The sequence below is a fragment of the Lathamus discolor genome, chromosome 2, assembly GCF_037157495.1.
Source record: "Lathamus discolor isolate bLatDis1 chromosome 2, bLatDis1.hap1, whole genome shotgun sequence".
NCBI classification, from domain to species: domain Eukaryota; kingdom Metazoa; phylum Chordata; class Aves; order Psittaciformes; family Psittacidae; genus Lathamus; species Lathamus discolor.
The window spans coordinates 6,066,680-6,086,024 of record NC_088885.1 but is presented as its reverse complement, the minus strand read 5'-3'; the positions used below and the strand labels follow the sequence as shown (position 1 = coordinate 6,086,024).

General features: G+C 43.5%; 2 protein-coding genes across 3 annotated transcripts in view; both read right to left on the bottom strand.

The window, feature by feature from the left end:
• Nucleotides 1-269: 269 nt before the first annotated feature.
• On the bottom strand, nt 270-6,261 carry SNRPD1 (small nuclear ribonucleoprotein D1 polypeptide). Its single transcript, XM_065665602.1, has 4 exons — nt 6,053-6,261; nt 5,491-5,567; nt 2,506-2,697; nt 270-449 (listed from the first exon to the last, which is right to left on the bottom strand). Exons 1-4 carry the CDS (start codon nt 6,064-6,066, stop codon nt 373-375), a joined length of 360 nt encoding a protein of 119 aa, XP_065521674.1. The 5' UTR covers nt 6,067-6,261; the 3' UTR covers nt 270-372.
• A 799-nt stretch (nt 6,262-7,060) lies between these two features.
• Nucleotides 7,061-19,345, bottom strand: part of SACM1L (SAC1 like phosphatidylinositide phosphatase) — a 30,398-nt gene continuing 18,113 nt past the window's right edge. Inside the window, exons 8-20 of one of the 2 annotated variants that reach the window (XM_065665599.1) lie at nt 18,130-18,231; nt 17,289-17,374; nt 17,044-17,130; nt 16,525-16,593; nt 16,328-16,407; nt 14,260-14,358; nt 11,674-11,812; nt 11,380-11,449; nt 11,213-11,285; nt 10,686-10,779; nt 10,514-10,606; nt 9,787-9,844; nt 7,061-9,107 (exon numbers count right to left, since the gene is read on the bottom strand). In XM_065665599.1, coding sequence (XP_065521671.1) covers nt 8,971-9,107; nt 9,787-9,844; nt 10,514-10,606; nt 10,686-10,779; nt 11,213-11,285; nt 11,380-11,449; nt 11,674-11,812; nt 14,260-14,358; nt 16,328-16,407; nt 16,525-16,593; nt 17,044-17,130; nt 17,289-17,374; nt 18,130-18,231 — 1,187 coding nt within the window. In that variant the 3' untranslated portion in view covers nt 7,061-8,970. Of the gene's footprint in view, nt 9,108-9,786; nt 9,845-10,327; nt 10,374-10,513; nt 10,607-10,685; nt 10,780-11,212; nt 11,286-11,379; nt 11,450-11,673; nt 11,813-14,259; nt 14,359-16,327; nt 16,408-16,524; nt 16,594-17,043; nt 17,131-17,288; nt 17,375-18,129; nt 18,232-19,345 lie in introns of those variants that run through there. The other variant, XM_065665600.1, reaches the window with a different exon arrangement.

Sequence of the window (19,345 nt, the reverse complement as noted above, 5' to 3'; positions counted from 1 at the left end):
CAACATTAGAGACACTCATGGGATGTGGGCTCCTAACATAGTGTCTTAATGATGTAACCATCAGAGGATGGCAAATGCCTTATTAAAGAGGGATTAATTTCAAACAAACAATGTTAATGGACACCAAGACAAGTCTCTTGCTCTGGGGCAAAAGGCAAGAGGCAGTTGTACGGCCTTCAGGGGTGGGTGGAACCTCAATGATGACACCACGCACCGCTAGCCACAGGCCATGCCTCCCTCCCCAGGCTTCGCTAACAAAGGAAAGACACTTTTTCACATCCCAGTTTATTAAAAATGGATATCATAAACAAGACCTGTACAAAAAAATATCCGAAATTGCCCACGATTTGATAACAGTTGCCTGGTGAGAAGTTACCGTCTTGGGCCTCCTCGGCCTCTTCCACGACCTCGGCCTCTGCCACGGCCTCTGCCACGGCCTCTTCCAGCAACTGAGCAGATGAAACAGAAAGGATAAATCATGTGAGACCCACTTTCACCTTGGTTAAAACATCCTCTATCAAGCATAAACAACACACATACTGCTTCCCTGTGATGAGGTATTGTTTGTTAATGCTTAGTAGGTTTCAGGCAGTGTTTCCATCATCTGTGTTACCTTTTTCAGTATACCACTGCCACAGACCACTGTCTTCACTGCAGAAAACAAGGGGTTATAAATTTGCTGCTCCCAAATGTAAGTCTGACCAAAAACTTCTCTTTTTCTTCATCTTTTTGAGATAATCTAGTTTTTCAGGCATCACAAAAGCATAGGCAAGAGTAGTTTGTTACCATTCATTACAGTGTAAAAGATGTTTTTTCTTGCCACAGCTCGCACTGTGGTTCATCAAGTATTCTGCTAAAGAAAAACAGCGAGTTCTAACACGCTGTGAGCTTCCCAAACTCAGCCTTTCTCAGGCACATTTTGAAAGGATCCCACCCCCAAACAGCTCCCAGTTTTCAGTGATGCCCCTGCCGAGTTCCGATGCGCTTCTTAGGCCATGGGCTCAGCTGTGTGCTCCTGCTTTCAAACACTGCTATTTTATGGCAAAGGGAAGGAAGAATCACAGAATAATAGAGGCTACAAGCAACTGCTGTAGGTCTTATGATCCAAATCATGATAATGGGATTTCACCCCTTTCTCCTGAAGAAACACAACCTGTCCCACCAGGTTGGAAGGCCAACCTTTTGCAATTACTGTTTGATTTCAGAGAAGCCTGTCAGTGCAGGGCTCAGAAAGACACTTAAAATTCCATGGAAGTGGGTGGCTGGGTAAGAGCCACACTCCAGCACTCACATTTAGCCAGGAGATTGCAACAATGACTCTGTTCCACCCGACCCTACCCAGGTTAGAAATGCCACGCAGAGGCACAAATTAGTGTGATGGCTGGTGGCACTGGGTTTGCTGGCAACAGCCTGACCCTGTGAAATACACGGAAGCATCAACACCTGACTGATTACAGCACCTACATGCATCAGCAGCAGCCACACTGACAGATCCCAGGCACACGTTCATGTACACCTCTCACCCAGCACCCTGCCTTCCACTGACAAGTGTCCTTTGCGACGTGCACACACTGTTACACACTTCTGAAGCCCGAGGGCATTTGCAGGTTAAGGCAAAGCACAGCACAACACAGCAGCAGTCTGAGAGTGCTTCAGCCCACTGGAGATGCAAGGAGGATGAAACTGAGGTAACTAGTGCTATCACAGCTCCTTTCCTGTCTCCAAGATAAAAAGAGATAGTGCTGCTCTTGTTCACATTGTGAGGTTCAGGAAAAACCCAACCCAACCACACTCTCTTCTCCATGTGGTCAGAATGTTTCTAATAGATGTGAGAGGAGCAAAACACTTTGAGGAGCTTTATCCTTGTTCTCTATAAAGGGAGTGGCCATACCCCTTGTACACTGTGACGGACACACCACAGTGTTCCTCACGCCACTTCAGTGAGGTAGGCACACCAATTCGTAACATACGCGTGGATCAAAGACCACAGATCCAAATATTTAAACACTAGTTACAGGAGAAATGGTACCACATTTAGGGCACAATTAGCTTTCACTTACAACTTACTATTTTAAAGTACACAGATTAACCTGTTGGGCAAAAACACAGTACCTGAAAACAACCTACAGACCTTCTGGGGTTTACTGGATATTAACCTTAAACAGTGTGGATTAACACTGAATTGCTCTCTACACTGTTAGGCTTCTAGAGAGAAGGTTTTTGTTCAACAGTCCTGCGATAGATTAAGATTTACTCAACTTTAAAAACACGTTTTTTAAAACAGATGTATAAAAAGCCGTACCTATGATTTCACATGAAAGAAAGCTCTACAGATGCTAAGGTGGGGAAGGCAGACTTAGCTAGTCCAGTGTCAAACCCTCTGAGACGAAAGAACCAGCTGCCAAATGCAGATATTAAGACACGCAAATCTGATGTCTTCAGATTCAGAGTGCTAAAATGCATACAAAGGTAGAGCAAACACAGACCAGGAAAGCACAAACTAACCTGCTTCTCTTTTCTTGGATTTGACTTTTGGTTCAACATCCACTAGCAAAGTATCCAGAGGCAAACTGTCAGGCAGGATGAAGTATCGGATGTTATTCCCTCGAATACTCAGCGTCTCCAGCTGTACAGGTTCTCTGTTCTTCAGCGTCATCTTCACTGCTTTGAGATGTGTGTTCATACTGACATCCACTCCTGAAACAACACAAGTCTGATTCCAGTAATGAAAGGCTTTAAGATGGTCCCTTGTTGGCTGGTTTTATGCTCCCTAATTTAGCAATTGCTGCCTTTAGCATCTCCTTGCTAGAGATCTGGATCTAGGCAAGAGCAATTTTGTAAATGGTTAAAACAATTCCTTTGAACAAGTAAATTGCTGCTTAATCTTTATGCTCCTTTCAAAGACAAGCAAACCAAACCTTTGAGGAGGAAAACCAACACCTTCTGTAAGCCTTAGAAAAATCATAGAATGGTTTGGGTTGGAAGGGACCTTAAAGCTCATCCAGTTCCAATCAGATGGAAACTGCAGCTCACAAACACTTGCTAATTCAGTGACACCCACCCCAGCAGTTCCTACACGTTCCAGCTCCTGCACAAACAACCCTTTGTGCTAAGAATCAGGACAGTCTCGTTCCATAAACACAGAAAGACAAACTGTAGGATGTCTTACCAGGACAAATGAGTGAGGAGCAGGCCAGAAACAGACCCACCACTGTGCTGTGCTTATTCCATGGATTTTTCTGTCCTCTCCCCTTACTTCCAGGTTTTACACAGCTGGCACCTGCACTTGGTTTGTGCAAGGTTCACATGACATGAAACCTGCCCCTTCACCTGGCCAACCCACACCCAAAGAGGAAGAGATGGCCCAGCAATGACGGACACAGCTCATGCACCCGTGTAAAGGGAAGATTCTCATGTTAGAAACACAGACTGCATGAAGTTTTTACAGAATTCTGATCAACAACTAAGCCAGCAAGAGCACTGAGGCCAGGAGACAAGCAGTTGGTTTGCTTTCTATCCAGCTGGGTTCAACAGAGCTTGCTGCAATCAGACACCAGAGTGGTGCCTTCACGTCTACTCAAAGCTGATGGATCTGGCAGCAAAATAATGTCCGTTCTGAACTTTGCCAAATCTCAGCAGATTGCTACTGGCCAAAAAAGCACCTCAGCAATCCCCTGGAATACAACTCTGCCAAGGTTGAATTCTACTTTGTTTTACTAACAGTGCCTGGGCAGAAGCACTCTAAAAGCAGTCTGGGGTGAGCAAAGGAAAGGAGACCAAGCACATTCATCAGCGTAACTGTAACGGTTTGCTTCATCAAATACAACATGCCCCATCTACATTCCTGGTCATCTCTACAGCAATGCTAACATGAATGTTCTCAGAAGAAGAGCACTCACTGATATCATTAAAAGCAAACAGAATAGTCTGCTTATTTTTTGCCACACGAGAACAATATAATAAATCATAAAGGCTTTTCCTGCAACACAGCAGTTTCTGACAGACAATAACCTTCCACGAACTTACGCAAAAGATCTCTGGCATCAGCAGGAGACCAGGTTTGCCGCACCAGGACTCCTTTTTGCCGCATATCCCCAATCAAGCTCTGCGTTTTCAAACCCATTCCATATCAATGTAAATATATGCAAAGATGTATTCTCCCCTTCTGCTGTGCTCTGGGGAGACCCCCCCCTGCAGTCATGATCCAGCTCTGGGGAAACAACACACGAGGGACATGGAGCTGTTGGAACGAGTGCAGAGGAGGCCACGGAGATGCTGCGAGGGCTGGAGCAGCTCTGCTCTGGAGCCAGGCTGAGAGAGCTGGGCTGGGTCAGCCTGGAGAAGAGAAGGCTCCTGAAGGGGAGACCTGAGAGCAGCTCCAGTGCCTAAAGGGGCTGCAGGAAACCTGGAGAGGGACTTGGGACAAGGGCCTGTAGGGACAGGCCAAGGGGAATGGCTTGAACCTGCCCGAGGGGAGACTGAGCTGAGCTCTTAGGCAGAAGCTCTTCCCTGTGAGGGTGCTGAGGCGCTGGCACAGGGTGCCCAGAGAAGCTGTGGCTGCCCCATCCCTGGCAGTGTTCAAGGCCAGGTTGGACACAGGGGCTTGGAGCAAGCTGCTCCAGTGGAAGGTGTCCCTGCCCATGGCAGGGGTTGGAACTGGATGAGCTTTAAGGTCCGTTCCCACCCAAACCAGTCCGGGATTCTATGATTTAGAAGTTCACCTTAACAAGAGCAAAAATGAGCTCAATAGAAATTATCTATTTTTTTAGATAAAAAAAGCTGAAACCCAAAATTTCTCTGATTTAAGACCATATCAACACCTAACATTTGCCATCAATAAAGAAACCCCTCTTCTGGCATTTGCCTGCAACGTTTCTATTGTTACTGCACCTTCAGAAATGGAAAGTCAGATGTACTGAGGCACCTTATCAAAACTCAGCTGTACCTCCACCACCAGCTTGATACAGCAGCAAAACTGCCTCACCAGCATCATCATCCTAAGAGTGTATCACACTTCCCACAGCTTTGCCAATGGTTTGGAAATGTCTCCTTCCCTCACTTCCAAGCCTGTTTGGAAGTGAAGGCTGGAGCCTGGCTCCCAGGACTACAGAGAATGTACTGCCTCCCAGCAGCACCTTACACACAATAGATCACAATAGACCTTATACAGAATAGATCAGCAGCTTAACACCAACCACGGGTGTATGTGGCCATCAGTATGTCAAAGACAATCCGCAACTGCCTGAAATCCCAAGTGTTTTCATGGCTGGCATTTCACTGCTCTGCACTGCAACTTCTGCCTGTCTGGGCTCTTCTGCAACAAACACCCCCCTGCTTGTACACAACGATGCGCATTATCAAGAACACCTCCTGCATCTCCCAGAGAAGGTCCCCGCAAGAGGGAGTCCAAAACCAAAGAGCTCTGTCCAAGCCGGTCGTTAGCAGATGGGTGAGAGGCGCGGCTCTGCTGCAGCCTCCCACCCGCCGTACCTGTGATAGTGCCGTGCACCTGGGTCCCGTTCTTCAGCTCAATGGTCACAGTCTCATGGCTCAGCTTCATTAGAAACCTAGGAATTGAAACCAAACCAAACCGCTCACCCCCATGCAAACCCGTTTGCGTTAACGTCCCGCTACGGACAACCGATCCGCCCGCAGTACCCCCCAGCTCCCGGAGGCAGCGCTCCCGGCCTTCTGCGGCAGCAGGTCGAAGCTGCATTACGCGAGAGCACGGTACAAACCGCCGCGTGCACTGACAGACACCGCTCAGCCCAGCACCCCGCCGCACCGTCACCGCACCCACACGGGAGCGCTCAAACCCCGCACCGCCTCCGGGAGGCAGCGCTAACCTAACATGGCGGGGGTCCCCCCCCCCCCCCTCCCGGGGGGGTACTGCTGAGCTCCCCCAGCGCACGGCCAAGGCAGCGCCGCGGGAGAGGAGCCCCGCGCCGCCAGCCACCGGGGCCCGGCAGCGGCGGATGCGGGCCCGCCGCTGAACGAGCGGGCTTGCCTCCCGCCGCGGCCTGGCGCCGCCAATCCGCCTCCATCCGCTCACCTGACGAGCTTCATGGCGGCGGGAGGCCGGAGATCCGGCCGGGCGGCTTCGGGGAAGGGGGGGGGGGGGGGGGGGCCGCGCCGCGGGCAGAGCGGGGTCCCTCGGCGGGCAAGCCCGGAGGAACGGCCGGGTCACACTCGGAGCAGGCCGCGCCGCCGCCGAGCACCGGCCGCCCAACGCAACGATCGATGGGAGGAAGCGCCGCTGCGCGCGCGCCCGCCCGCAGCGACACCAGCGCCCTCTAGCGTCGGGGAGGTCCCGCTGGGGGTTTCCGAACTGTTTCCGGGGAGCTCACAGCTTTTCCTGCTTTACCACATTAAAAAAAATACGTTTTAGAGAAAAACACTTCATGTTAAAGCCACGGCCCAAGACTTTACAGTTTGTATTTTATACAAAAATTTTATACAGTTTTGTACAGATTTATGTATTTCTTAAAAAATAGTAACTTTGTGTGAATTTACCCACATGATGAAAGCCTATCCATCTAAAACATACACCCAAAGCTCTGTCAGATGCTATTTTGTCACTAATTCGGGAAGGCCCAGCTCAGAACCCCTGTGTTTGGGCAATCGCCTTCATGTTTGAGTCTGTAACAGACCAATGACACAGTGGAAAAAACCCCAAACTTGAGAGAGCCGATGTGTGCCTGCAGTAGGGGGGGAAAGGGAGATGACAACTTCCCTTTTCACCCCCAGCACCTATTGCTGTGGTCAGTGAAAACCCTGAGGTTGTCCTGGGAGAAGCAGAGCAGAGGAGACACTTGGGACTAAACATCAGGGAGGTCCAGCCCCAGCGCTCCCCACACCGAGATCCAGCCCTGGTAATGAGGACTGGAACATGCGCCTAACACTAACACCAGGGCACAGTCACCAGTACTGAAGCACCGACCAGCAAGGCCTGCAGCTGGAGAGCAGAGATGGAAGCAAAGCATCCTTCCAGTGAGGAACTGCTCCTAAGGATCAATTTGAGAACAGCCACTGCAAAGCACAACACACACCACGGACCAGCTATCTAGAAAAGTTGAACATTTTATTGTCATTTATGAGAACACCGTTTGTGATTTTAGAAATGCAGACTCGTTGCAAAGCACTGAAACGCAAGTGCTTTCCAACTTCCGAAACCTGCGCTATTCCACATCTGACAAACCTTTTATATTAGAGATTCAAGTCTGGTCTTTGCTGCAACAAATTCTTCACCAAAGCTGCAGGGATTTCTTTCTAGACTGCAAGACAACCGCACCGAGTTTCAAATGCCAGAGAGCCGTCAAAACCGTGCCTTTCAAATGCAGAGTCTGTGGTGTTCTGGGACTTCCAGCCCGTAATGGAGCTCACCTTTGAAAACTTAAAGTTAGAGGGTTTTCCAGTTAACTGCCAACTGGTATTTCTGTTACAGCATCTAGAAGCAAACAGACACGTTGCAAGTACTAGTGCTTATGAACAGGTTATGTTTACACAGACCCCGGAGAGGCCTCCGGAAACATTCAAGGTTAAAATGAACAGTTAACAGTTGCAAAAATCTGTACATATTTTCAGTTGTAACTCAAGGAAACACCCAGAGTCCAGTGTTTTGTGTTCTAGCCTCAACTGTGCTCGTCCCAGCATTCTACATGTTCCTCCCTTGCCCCCATTTTAAATGGTACACTCACAATCTGAATATACAGCTGTACTTACAGGAACAAAGCACAGCGCCTTAAGCAAGTTCCATGGCTGGTTTTGAACGAACCATATAAAATAAGTGACAAAATAGATTAAAATTGGTCCTCAATTAGGTTTACTTATGTTTTTTTTTTACAGCTTGGAAGCACTAAGTTTAAAGACACACATTTATTATTAACCAGCACAAATGATTCTGTAGCTTTTTGTCTTTTGAAGAGTATGTTACAATATCATGCATGAGAAGCAAGCTGCTGCTCCCAAGTGCAAACACAGAGTTTAGACTAAACACGTTCTCCTCCAGTTGTTCTTCCTTCTTTCATAAATTTCAACATAACCAAGAACAGAAGCAGCTGACAAGCAAAACAATATGAAGTTCACCTTTCACGTTGTGACCCATTCTTAAAGTAATGGAATACTTTGGACCTTTAGCATAAGGAAGGTTCAAGAAACTGCAAAGGATTTTTACATTCTTTGATTTCATTTACATCTTTAGAAAGAAAAATTCTATATTTCAACTTGCTAACTATATATCATCTGGAGACTGTAATATTGAAACAGTGCAAGGTATCTGCAACTTCAGGAACATCCAATTACACTGCCCTTTCACCCTACAATGATGAGTAGAATATTGCATCAGTCCTAGATCAACAAGACAGGACAAAAGCTCATTTTAGAAGAGCATTAGGATTCAAAATATCTTTTCTACTTAGTGAAAAGAATCCACACATGAATACGCACGAAGGACTCCTTAACGTGGACTCTTATCACAACAAATATAATCCAGCTGTATGTCTTGGAACAAGACATTTTATTGGTGTGAAGCTGTATTTGTTCAGAGACTAGACGCTCCACTATTAATGCTTCAACATCTGGGTATTCTGATACACAAACAGCGTAAGAGCTCTCACCTGTCAAGCCAGAGACCAAATACTCAGCTGAAACAGCCCAGGCAGCCTACGAGCTGAAGCAGTCCACTTATGCCTTAAACCATTCTAGACACCAAGATGCTGATTTGCATCTCAGTAAGAGTGGAGCCCACTCCACTAATGCAATATTCCAAAGACCATTGCAACTAAAGACTGTTGAGTCAAGCCTCAGTTGAAAGCTGCCACCACCACCATAGGACACTATTTTCTCCGCCCCTCCACCCCAACATCGCCAACGCTAAAAAGATCACTATTCGGTGTGGAAAGCAGGTCAGTAGAGACTCCAAGTGTGGCTCGAGGAATCCTCACTACCAAGCCGCTTTCCACACACACAAATTCAGTCCATCTTCTCTTTCTGGACCAGCTTGGGTGCATCTACAAAATCCTTGCCATTGTAAAGGATGATGGCAAAAGTTCCAGAGCTTGCACTTCCCCAGAAAAACACATAGGCCATTGTCTCAGTCCATGTATCACCTGTTAAGAATCAGATATACATTTTAGGTTCATTATCTCCAGTTACCAGAGAGAAGCTTTTTAGCACAAAAGCAAAATATTTCAAGCCCCCCCCCAGAGATCTGCAGTCAGAAGTCCTTCATGGGCACTGGGGTCTTTTCTTCCTCTATTTCCTTAACTAGAAAAACTGTGTTTGCCACAAGGTTCTTAGAAAACTTTGAACAGACAGCTACTGAAGTCGGAGGCCAAGAACTCTGTGGGCACTGAAGATAAAAAATTCAAGGCAAAAGAACACAAATCTTCACAACTCCCAACACATATTCAGATTACAGGCACATGCATCAGAACAGGCTTATGCCTGTATCTGACTTCTCTGAACTTTCTGCCCTACATCAGGTATTATTCTGGGGATTCATCCAGCTATAATAATAATAGGTATCTACTCAGGTGCAGCTATATCTGGGGGTAAGTAACTGCCCCTTAAATGACTTCTACAAAAGTTTTAACACTGTTTTCTATAGTAGCCCAGGCTTTTCCACATTTACGATACAGTGCTAGCTCTTCAAATCTTCACAGCCACACTCAAACACCTTTTAGTATGATGGAGAAGCAATTTTATACTTAATAGTTTCCAGTAATCTTTTACAGGAAGCCTGCATACAAGCAAGCTAATTCTGTGCAATTAAAAATAGTGACTTACCAGCCATGAGCAAACAAATAATGCACATGGAGAAAGCAACCACCATAATAATAGGCAACTGGGGAAAGAGAAAAAGAATAATCATTTGATATAGCAGCACATACATGCCTTGATTTCCTTTAAGATGGGCTGTACTACAAAGCTATTTACTTGCATTGCAATGAAGTTGCTTTAATTCCCAATTCACCTGTTGTCGGGTACAAAAGATTTTGGAGGAGTGTGTTGAATTAACTAGGTTAATTCTTAAAATACACCTTCTGTCTATTGAAAGAGAGGTTGAGATTTGTGTTTTTAAGGAAAGAGTCCACCACCAACTAGCTGAACCCGGAATGTCCCAAATCCCATTTCACAAAATAGAAGGGTGAGGAAAAATAAAGAAAGTGGGGGTTTTGTGTTACAGTCTATGTGTGAAAGAATGAGAAGAGATCTTCACAAGCTGCTTCTGCAGAAGGACAGAGTCACTGGTGGTGACAGAGTTTCTCCCTTTCCACTTGATGAAACATTTTTAAAGAAGAGCAAGCAGCAGGCTTTTTTACAATACCTCAACACACTCCATTTTCTGTCAAGGGAACAGGCTGGGTTTAGTCCTATAAGCAGGTATCATAGAAACATGACCAAATCATAAGGACACTCCATCACTCAGTAGACAAGTTCTACTTAGTCACAGGAAGCAAGTGACTAAAAGGTTGTATGTGTTTCTCCAGTCACAAATAGTCTGCATACTCACAGCTAAGAACTTCCAGTCTTTCTGGACATGCAGAGGACTAGCAGGTTCTACTTCATCCACAGAATAATTCCCAAGAAAAAGATCAATTGCATCCTGGAAGAGAAAGGGAGAGCAAGAGCTAAAATGCAGAACAATGTTGTTGCACTTCCCCGCAGTTAAAAGCCTAACTTACCTGTCTAAATCCATCAGAGAAGTTGTTCTTGTAGTAACGTATTAATGAGTTCCATCCATCCATTATTAAGCCCCACTGAGTTCTCTTCCCAGTTCTGCAAAAAGCAGTTTTGAAAAAACATTTCAACTAGGTTTATAAATTCAGAAAGATAATTTCAGATTTACAGTTCTTTCATGGGTTTGTTTAGTAAGTGTATCTACATGGAGGTATTCATCTAGTGTTGCCTCTGCATTATTACCGCACAATACGTGTAACTACGTTTGAAAGTTACACTTCTCTCCATCCAACAATGTAAGTGTGCCTTGAAGAAGCACATTTGCTTGGGTTTCTTTCCAGATAGTCTTTTTTCCTTTCATATAAACACAGTGAAGAACAGTGTTCTGTAGACTTTAGTCTGATATTTTATCAGCTGAGCCACTGCAAAACTTGTTAATAGCCTAAGCCCCTTCTCGGATATGAAGACTTAAAGAAAATCCCAAACATGCCAAAACCGACCCAGAAGGCCTTTACAAGAAAGGCTGACTTGCCTTGTGTAGTCTGTCTTTAAGGCACCAGTTCCAGCATATTGTTTGGCACAAGCATTAGCATTGTCAGCCCATGCTGTGAATAGGAAAACATTAAGAAAGATTAAGGAAGTTATGTACTCCAGTTGGGAAAAAAACCCACAATTGTTTGAACTCTATGAACAGCCTACCATTTTTGTAGATTTTCTCAAAGTCTGCCTGCTCTTCAATTCTCTGTCCAACATGCAGAATACCAAGCCTCTAAAACAAAGAGCAGATTGACGCTTACTAGGAGTTCACTAGAAAAATCAGGATATGCTATTAGAAAAAGCTGGATTTATCAATGCAGAGCCTGGCTAATGTGTTCCAAGTAGCAGAGTGACTCAAATATGCAAGCTCTTATTGCAGCGTTAAAATTGTATTTCAGTTCCAAATAGAAAGCCTCTCTCCTCTTCCTGAGTGTTAAACAAGAACAGAACATTTACCTGAAGCTGGGCTTGAAGAGATCGGCGTGCCAACAAGCTCTGAATCACATTAGTCCGATCAAGGCAGTCCATGCAGTTACTGCGGAATATTCCTTCCTGCTGAGTCACAATTTTACCATCGGAATCAACTAGAAAATAACTAACACACACAATCCACTTAAGTATTTATAGATAACAGTCCACATAAACCACATCTTTTCAGAAGTGAATATTCTAGCAATCAAAACACAGTTGTCTTGAGCACACAAAGAGTTCTTAGATGTGGCTTAGAACTTTGAGGTCACCTTGAATTCTTCCCCTCCAACACTGGAGAGCAGCACTGATATATGAACATCTTGTAATCTCTGGGCACTCTTGCCCTTCTAATTGCACTCTTCTAATTTAGAAAGCCCATCAGCAATACTAGGTTATGTCATTGGGAAAAGCAGACTGAGGTACAGAATCAGAGCCTTATATTTTACTTTTTCAGTTATGGCAGGGTCCTAGCTCCATGGATAGCAAGATCATTAACAGAGTGTAACAACAGAAGTAACCAGATTTGTATATACAGGGTCACCTGGTTCAATCCAGTCACCACTGCATAGAAGAGCCATATAAACTCTCAGGCACACTTCTTCTGGGAAGGCATTCAGATCTTTCAGGCTTAAGTTTGAAAACCTGCTACTGTCACTCTTCTCTTTTTAATTAACTAAACTAGGTGTCTTTCAATTGAATACTAAGCTGGTAAAACAAATATGCCGATCAAGTTATCAGCTGGATGTGTGAACGGGACAGAACTATACTTGCACTTCTGCAACAGCATGAAACTTCCAGTTGCCTAAAGACTTACAGATCATATTCTGTAGATTAAGTTACTCCATTATGTAGTTATGGACTCTGAATGTGGACTAGGATATGATCCACTGTTACTGTGCAGTATTTTAAGATTCTAAAGTCTTAGAGCCATGTAAAAGTAAAACAATCAAGAGCCTTAGAAGCCTGTACATTTACTTTGATCAACTTTGTGTTAAGAAGACCCATTTTTGTGTTTCCTGAAGAATCAGTTTTGTTAAACCATGTTTTACATTGTTGTATTATTAAAGGAAACCAACACCTGTGAAATCCTCATTTTCCCCTTCTCCCACCAAACTTTGCCTAGAACTGATATTAGGATAATCAGTATAGTTGAAGAGTAAAACTATTTTATTCACCAGAAGTGTTAAGTGCTGCATTTTCTATAGTTGCTCTAAAAACACTTCACACCCCACCACCACCTCAAACCCAGCAAGCCACCTCTCTGACAGGTCTTTCCCAACTGGATTTAACCTGGAGAAAAAGAGAGTTTACCTCCATTGAACTGCTCACCTCTCTCAGGGTTGCATAACTGTTTCCTAAGAATATCAGAACTCAAGAAGACTTTTCTGTTCCTATGTAAGCAACCATCACCCTAGATGAAACAGAGCAAGGTACGGTAGAGCCAGCCTAATCCTGAGGAAGAACCTTCACTTTTGTATCTTGTCTTAGAGACACATAGCTTTATGGGATTCAGTATTCAGTCTAAGAATAAAGGATCCTTGCTGCATGGGAAACCTACATGCTTATTTCTCCTTATTCAAAGTGCTCAAAGCCAATTTATTTGTCAGCTCTTCATGTATTTTTCAGGGTGGTGGGGAGAGAATATTCACTGCCATCTGATTTATTTATACTGTTCCCATAACCTTCATTCCAGGCAAGAGATTTCATTCATACTCTAGCCTACAGGTCACTTGGGGTTTTTTGATAGCATAAACCACTGCCAGTTTTATAATGTTTTAGCTGATCTACCTTGTGCTTTAGGCACCAGACTTTAGAAACAGGAAGGAAGCAATCAGAAAAGCAGAACAAAGGGAACAGTTTCGCTAGCAATCTACATGTCTATAAGTAGCAAAGACCAAGAACAGTCTAAAACACACTTGTGGGACTACAAAACTTAAGCTGATTTAGACAATGAGTTTAGTTTTATGACTCAACAAAATGAGAATTTGTTTCCTTGTGGGTTACTTAAGTTAGCAAGGGCTAACAGTCAGTACCAGTGTCAAGGTTTGGAGCCACAACCACATGTGTTAGAGGAAACACTGTCAAAGAGAGAGCAGGTGCTGGTGGAGGGAGTACTAAGTGTTGGACACTCGGTGGCACAGTTGGTACTAAGTGCTGGACACTCAGTAGCAGTACAGTTTGCTGTTGACAACACACCGAATTACTATTGGATGAAAAAAATACCACTTAAAGAGACTACTTTTGTTTAATAGCTTATTGCATGCATGCACACTTCTTTGTCTAACCTTTTACCCTAAGGCACAAAGGCAGCCCTTGAGTCACAATGCAGGGCTGCTACAACTCCCAGAACCATTTTATTGGGACATACAAAGGGCTTTACATCTTACCCACCACCAGGTCTCTAACCTTGCATGGTATCAGCAAGAGTGCTTCCATATGGAAACACTAATGCATATGAAAGCACCTTCTTTACAGAAGATTACATGTCTGGGTTGTTGTGCTCTGACTCAAGAGCAACTATAAGAAAGTGGTCTCATTTTAACAGTATAGAAATAAACTGCAGAGCCTTACCTAAACTCATCCTGCTGCTCTGCTAGTTGATCCATCAAAATTTGAAGTCGATCCCATCTCATCCGGCTGCACTCTTTATGGAAGTCAAATGCTACATATCTGTTCAGAGAGAGCAGCATCTTTTCAGATTAGGTATGTACTGCAGTGAAGGTCACAGACTACCTCCCCCTCCCCCCCCCCCCCCCCCCCGAGGAAAAGGCTGATCAACAAAACAGATAGTGACAGAGGATTTGGTTTTCTTTAGAGATAGCTTCCAGCAAGTATCTGTGGATTTTGTCAGCACCCTGTAATCATCCTGAGGCTGCATCCATAGTGTACACAGAGACAGCATTTACATTTCTTTACAGGACACCACTAGTCTGGGGAAGCACACATTGAGTTCCAAGTTCCTCACCTTCTGGCTAGTATTCTCCCTCCAGTAATTACAGAAAGGATATGAATCTGATTTCATCTCTGATGTTTTTGCCCTACTCTCTTCCAAGCAACGGCATTGGGAACTTCAGCTCACTTTTGAAAGAGACTCAGATGTTGAAATGCAACATTCTTTGCTGGCATGCAGCATAATTCCCTTGACAGCTCCCCAGAAACCTGGGACAGGTTCTGTTTGAACACCTAGCCTACTCTGTCATAAGAGAATTGAATTGCTACTGACTTGGAGCAAGATTTTAACAGCCAACTCATTTCTGGTGAGACGTGATCTAGATGACTGGTGCTTGATTCAACTTTCACATACAGACACATACACACACACACATATATATATGTATATATGCTGTGAATTAAAGGCCATTACATTCCTCCCCTTAAGTTTTTATAATCCAAAAGTTACTATTCACTGAGTTTTCAAGACTAAAGATGGCATATGTATGCTGAAGACAAGTGTTAGTTTGGCAGGTAAATGCCATCAAAACTGATTAACAAAGAAAAAGGATTTTGGCAGCATTAAGGAAAATGTGCTGGCAAAACACTAGTTTTTAACCCATACAGAACATCACTAAAACACACCATGTCAGAATTTTACATCTTGCTTTCCACCAGGTGACTTTACAGCAAAGGTGCACTGAATTCCACAAGCTTTGTACAGCTTGTTGGTATCAATACCAGCCTAGGTGTGAGAGTGAGAAAAGAGCTCACCTTAGAAGTAGTCCTTTTTTAATAAAACCAACAGGAAAATCCACACTCACATTCCAGTAACACACAAACACACCCCTGAGGGTAGTAAAAGCAGCATACAGAAGCGTGACAGACATTAACTACCCTGGTGAAGGCAGCAGCAGGGCATCATAGGAGCAGAAAAAAGCTTGGGAAAAATTCCAAGTACGTCAGGATTTATCAGGGCATCTTGATTATAATCTATGATTCCTTAGTAACACTTAGATAGAAGTGAAACCTTCTTAAAACAGGATGCCTTTTTGCCCACAAGTAGAGAATTTTGTCCTTTGATTTACATGAGTGACAATAACCCTATACAGCCATTTCAAGGAAAAGGAAGAAGTAAGTATTTGTGGGAGCTGGCTACTAGCCCTCCCTCCAGAAGCTAGTGAAAGCAAGCACAGGCAGGTTGTAAAACTGTACTGCACCCAAGATTCCTGCAAAGATAAGGAATTTCTCTTATGATTAAAGTGCATTCTCCACTCTCTTGTCCCATTGTCACACTGAGGTTGACATTTAAATTACATGCTCCCCTTACTGTTCTCTCTTTTACCTCAATACTGGTTTGTTCACACTCAGCACTCCCTTACCAAGTAGCAATGTAACCAAGCCCTTTTGCCAGAAGCTAGTCTGCAGGGCGTGATGTCATTATCCTAAAATGCAGATCTCCACAGTTCTCATAGCGCACTATTACTCCAATACTGGCATTACCGTTGCCTCTGAGCTCCCTTTGTTTTGACTCCCTTTTCACATTCTGCTTAGAATGTGAGCTCTGAGGTAGGGGTATTGCCTATCTGCAAGCTACTTTATGAAAACTAAAACACATCAGTCAGTTGGCAAAGGCCTCCGAAGAACTGATCACTTGGAGCAATCCTCAGCTTCTAACACAGAATGTATCCTTTCATTTCACACGTACCTGACCATTCCGTTTGCCATGTTGGCTACCATTTTGGCAAATGTTTGCTCAAGAGGCTTTTCTGAACCTTTTTGGTTAACCTGGGAGGAAGAAGAAAAAAAAAGAAAATAAAAATAAATATGAATAAAAAAAAGTATTATTCAAAAGCCTGCTTAGAAGAACATCAGCTTTTTCAGGAAGAACAAGTGAAAGCATACCAAGTTGACAATCATTTGCTTTCCATAGCTAATTATTTGCGAGTCAAAATGTCTTTGGAAGCCATCCATCTAGAAGAGAAAGGAAAAGTAGCACACATCTGTCAACACATTTAAGAGCTGTGATTTACAAGAGATCTCTATTATCATCTTTTTGATGATACCACATAGGTAGTAGCTAAGAAGCGTTTGATGTTCTCTATTGTGCTAATACATTTCTACTTTCATCCCCCCAGTCCATTCAGCTCGCCTGCATAAACATGCCACAGATAACAAGTGTTGTGCAGCTGCTAGAACTCCTGCAAACAAGAACCAAAGAGAAACTATCCCCATTGATGTTTGGGCTTTTTTCAGTCTCTGAACTCACCCTGAGTACAAGGCTTCTTGCTACTTCTTTTTAAAAGCAAAGCTCAATCCAGGACTGCTGATTTTTATTCCTCTGATTACAGTTTGTTACTTTATCACACAAACACAAGCCCAGAAATATGTTTAAACCCCAAGACACAACAAACACTCACATACATGATTTACTGACTTGCTGATCTGTGGCTTTGGCTTATACTTGAGGTTTGGTCTTTGAGACCAGAAAAAAGGAATTGATCCACGGGTCTGCAAAAGAATGGAAAAGAGTTTAAAACAACAAAACACTTACAAATTCACTTTCCATTTCAAGACGAAGGAGACTGGGTTAGGTTGTGTGCATGCACATCTTGTATACAATTTATATTTCCAATCTCGGTATCTTAAGCCAGTGAGCAGTTCCTTACCTGAACAAACGATGCCTTGCTGCCCTTGTAATGCACAATTTGTTCTGTTTCAACGAAGTTAGCAGCATGCCCTTCTGAATCAATACCTATGTGGGGAAAAGACCTTATTAAGCAAGCCTGGCTGCAGAACAGTGACAGTGTATCAGCAAAAGGCTTCCTTCCAACCCTTCCTTAAGCACTCACAGAAAGCATGAAAATACCACAGAGCTGCCTGAAGATGGTAAATTAAGCACCTCTGGCAAGAATTCAACATCATCTGTACGCAATTTAACTTGAAGAAGCACAGATGTGCTTAACACATTTTGATATTTCTAGCCATAGAAACTGAGCAGCTTAATACAAAATAAGATGCAAGTGCTTTGACACAGAAATATTTATAGTTCAATAGCAATGGCACTGCAGAAACCAACCAATTTCTCCAAAAGCATGTATGTTGGGACTAAGAATAGAGAAAGTAATTGAAATCTATTTCCTTGTTCACCTTTTATCTTGAAACAATTAGAGAACACACCACTACTCAGGACTCTGCTGCCAGCATCAATGATGCTGTCACTGAATTTACTGCTAGGCCAAGATGGCTGTTACACACTTGCATTTAACTCCTCCCCAGCAAAGGGTCAAAAAGCCCTATAAGGCTTCTGCAGTTACGTCTAGAATCAGTTTTAATACAATACCAGAACACATTTCATATCATACAGGTTCCTAGTATTTTCTTTGTCTTGAGACAAACTATTATAAACATTTTTTGTGCAAGCCTTTACACAGCAATTACTCTTAAAAGGCGAGTCACATATAGCTGGAATTTGCTTGATTTTAAAAAGAAATCCATTTGCTATTTTACCTCTTACATAGTAGCGCACACCAGCCCTGAAACAGCTTCTTCTGGAAATCAGCAGCCAGTCAAAACACTTGCCATTAATAGAACAAGAGTGCATAGTGATAACTAGTGAAGAACATTAAGGAAAACCCCAACCGTTCATTAGGGTATTTTTATATATCCAGAGGTAGGAAACATCAAGGAATCAAGCGATTACATTCAAAAAAATCCGTAAACATTTCCCACACCACTAATGTTCAACACCAGCTGAACATTAAACTGGAGAGCACTGGGATCAGTATGCACATCACAAAAAGACAGGCCACAGGTGGTGTCACTGATGAACACATTAAAGCTGCTATAATTGAGAAAATGGGCTTCTAAAGAAGAAGAATGTAGTGTTATGTCCTATGTACATCATTGACTGGACTGACTGCTGAAGTTCTGTTCAGTGCTACATCCACCTCAGCCACAATTTTATTAAGCTATCTGAACAGTTTCTTGCTCCTATTGTTTTTAACAAAACAATACCACTTCAGAAAGGCTTTTAGAACAGTGAATGGCTTGGGCTATTACACTTTGCACCTGTATGTGCAACAGGCAGCACATTTACAGCTGCCAGAACGAGCAGTAATGAAGACTGGCTTTCAAATCCATGCCAAGGAAAAGAATGAACACATCTGCAGCAGGAGCTCCTTACACAAGAATGGTTTCCTGCTTAGGCTAGATATCTAAAGTGGCAGATACTCCATAATCTCAGCCTAATCGAACAAACAGGGACCACTGACAGCTAGCTTCAGTTTGAGAGCCTTATTCTGTGCTGCTTATAATTGCCTTTATTTGGACTAGAGTAAACAATCAAGTCTTATGAGAGATCACCATTTATCATGAATGATTTCCCACAAGCTTTCATCCTTTGCCCCTAAAAACTGAAACCCACAACTTTGAAGCAAACATACAATCAAAATGACCAATTTTTGCAAGCTGTATTCATAGAATATATAGAAAGGTTTGGGCTGGAAGGGACCTTAAGATCATTCAGTTCCAACCCCCTGCCATGGGCAGGGACACCTCACACTAGACCACGTACAACCCAAAGCCCTGTCCAACCTGGTTTTGAACAGTATTAGCATATTGCAGACTTCTATTATTTGAGGAATTCAGGTACTTTGTCTTGAGGTTGGTAAATAAAAAGAACATGCATCTTGCTTACAAATAGCCCATTTTACCATGAAATCTA

Bases quoted from the DNA above. Each gene is read 5' to 3' on its own strand.
- SNRPD1 (XM_065665602.1), bottom strand. The intron at 2,698-5,490 runs GTACGGCGGGTG...GTGTTGTTTCAG, and splicing joins GGTGCACGGCACTATCACAG to GAGTGGATGTCAGTATGAAC. The intron at 450-2,505 runs GTTAGTTTGTGC...TCATCTGCTCAG, and splicing joins ATCCAAGAAAAGAGAAGCAG to TTGCTGGAAGAGGCCGTGGC.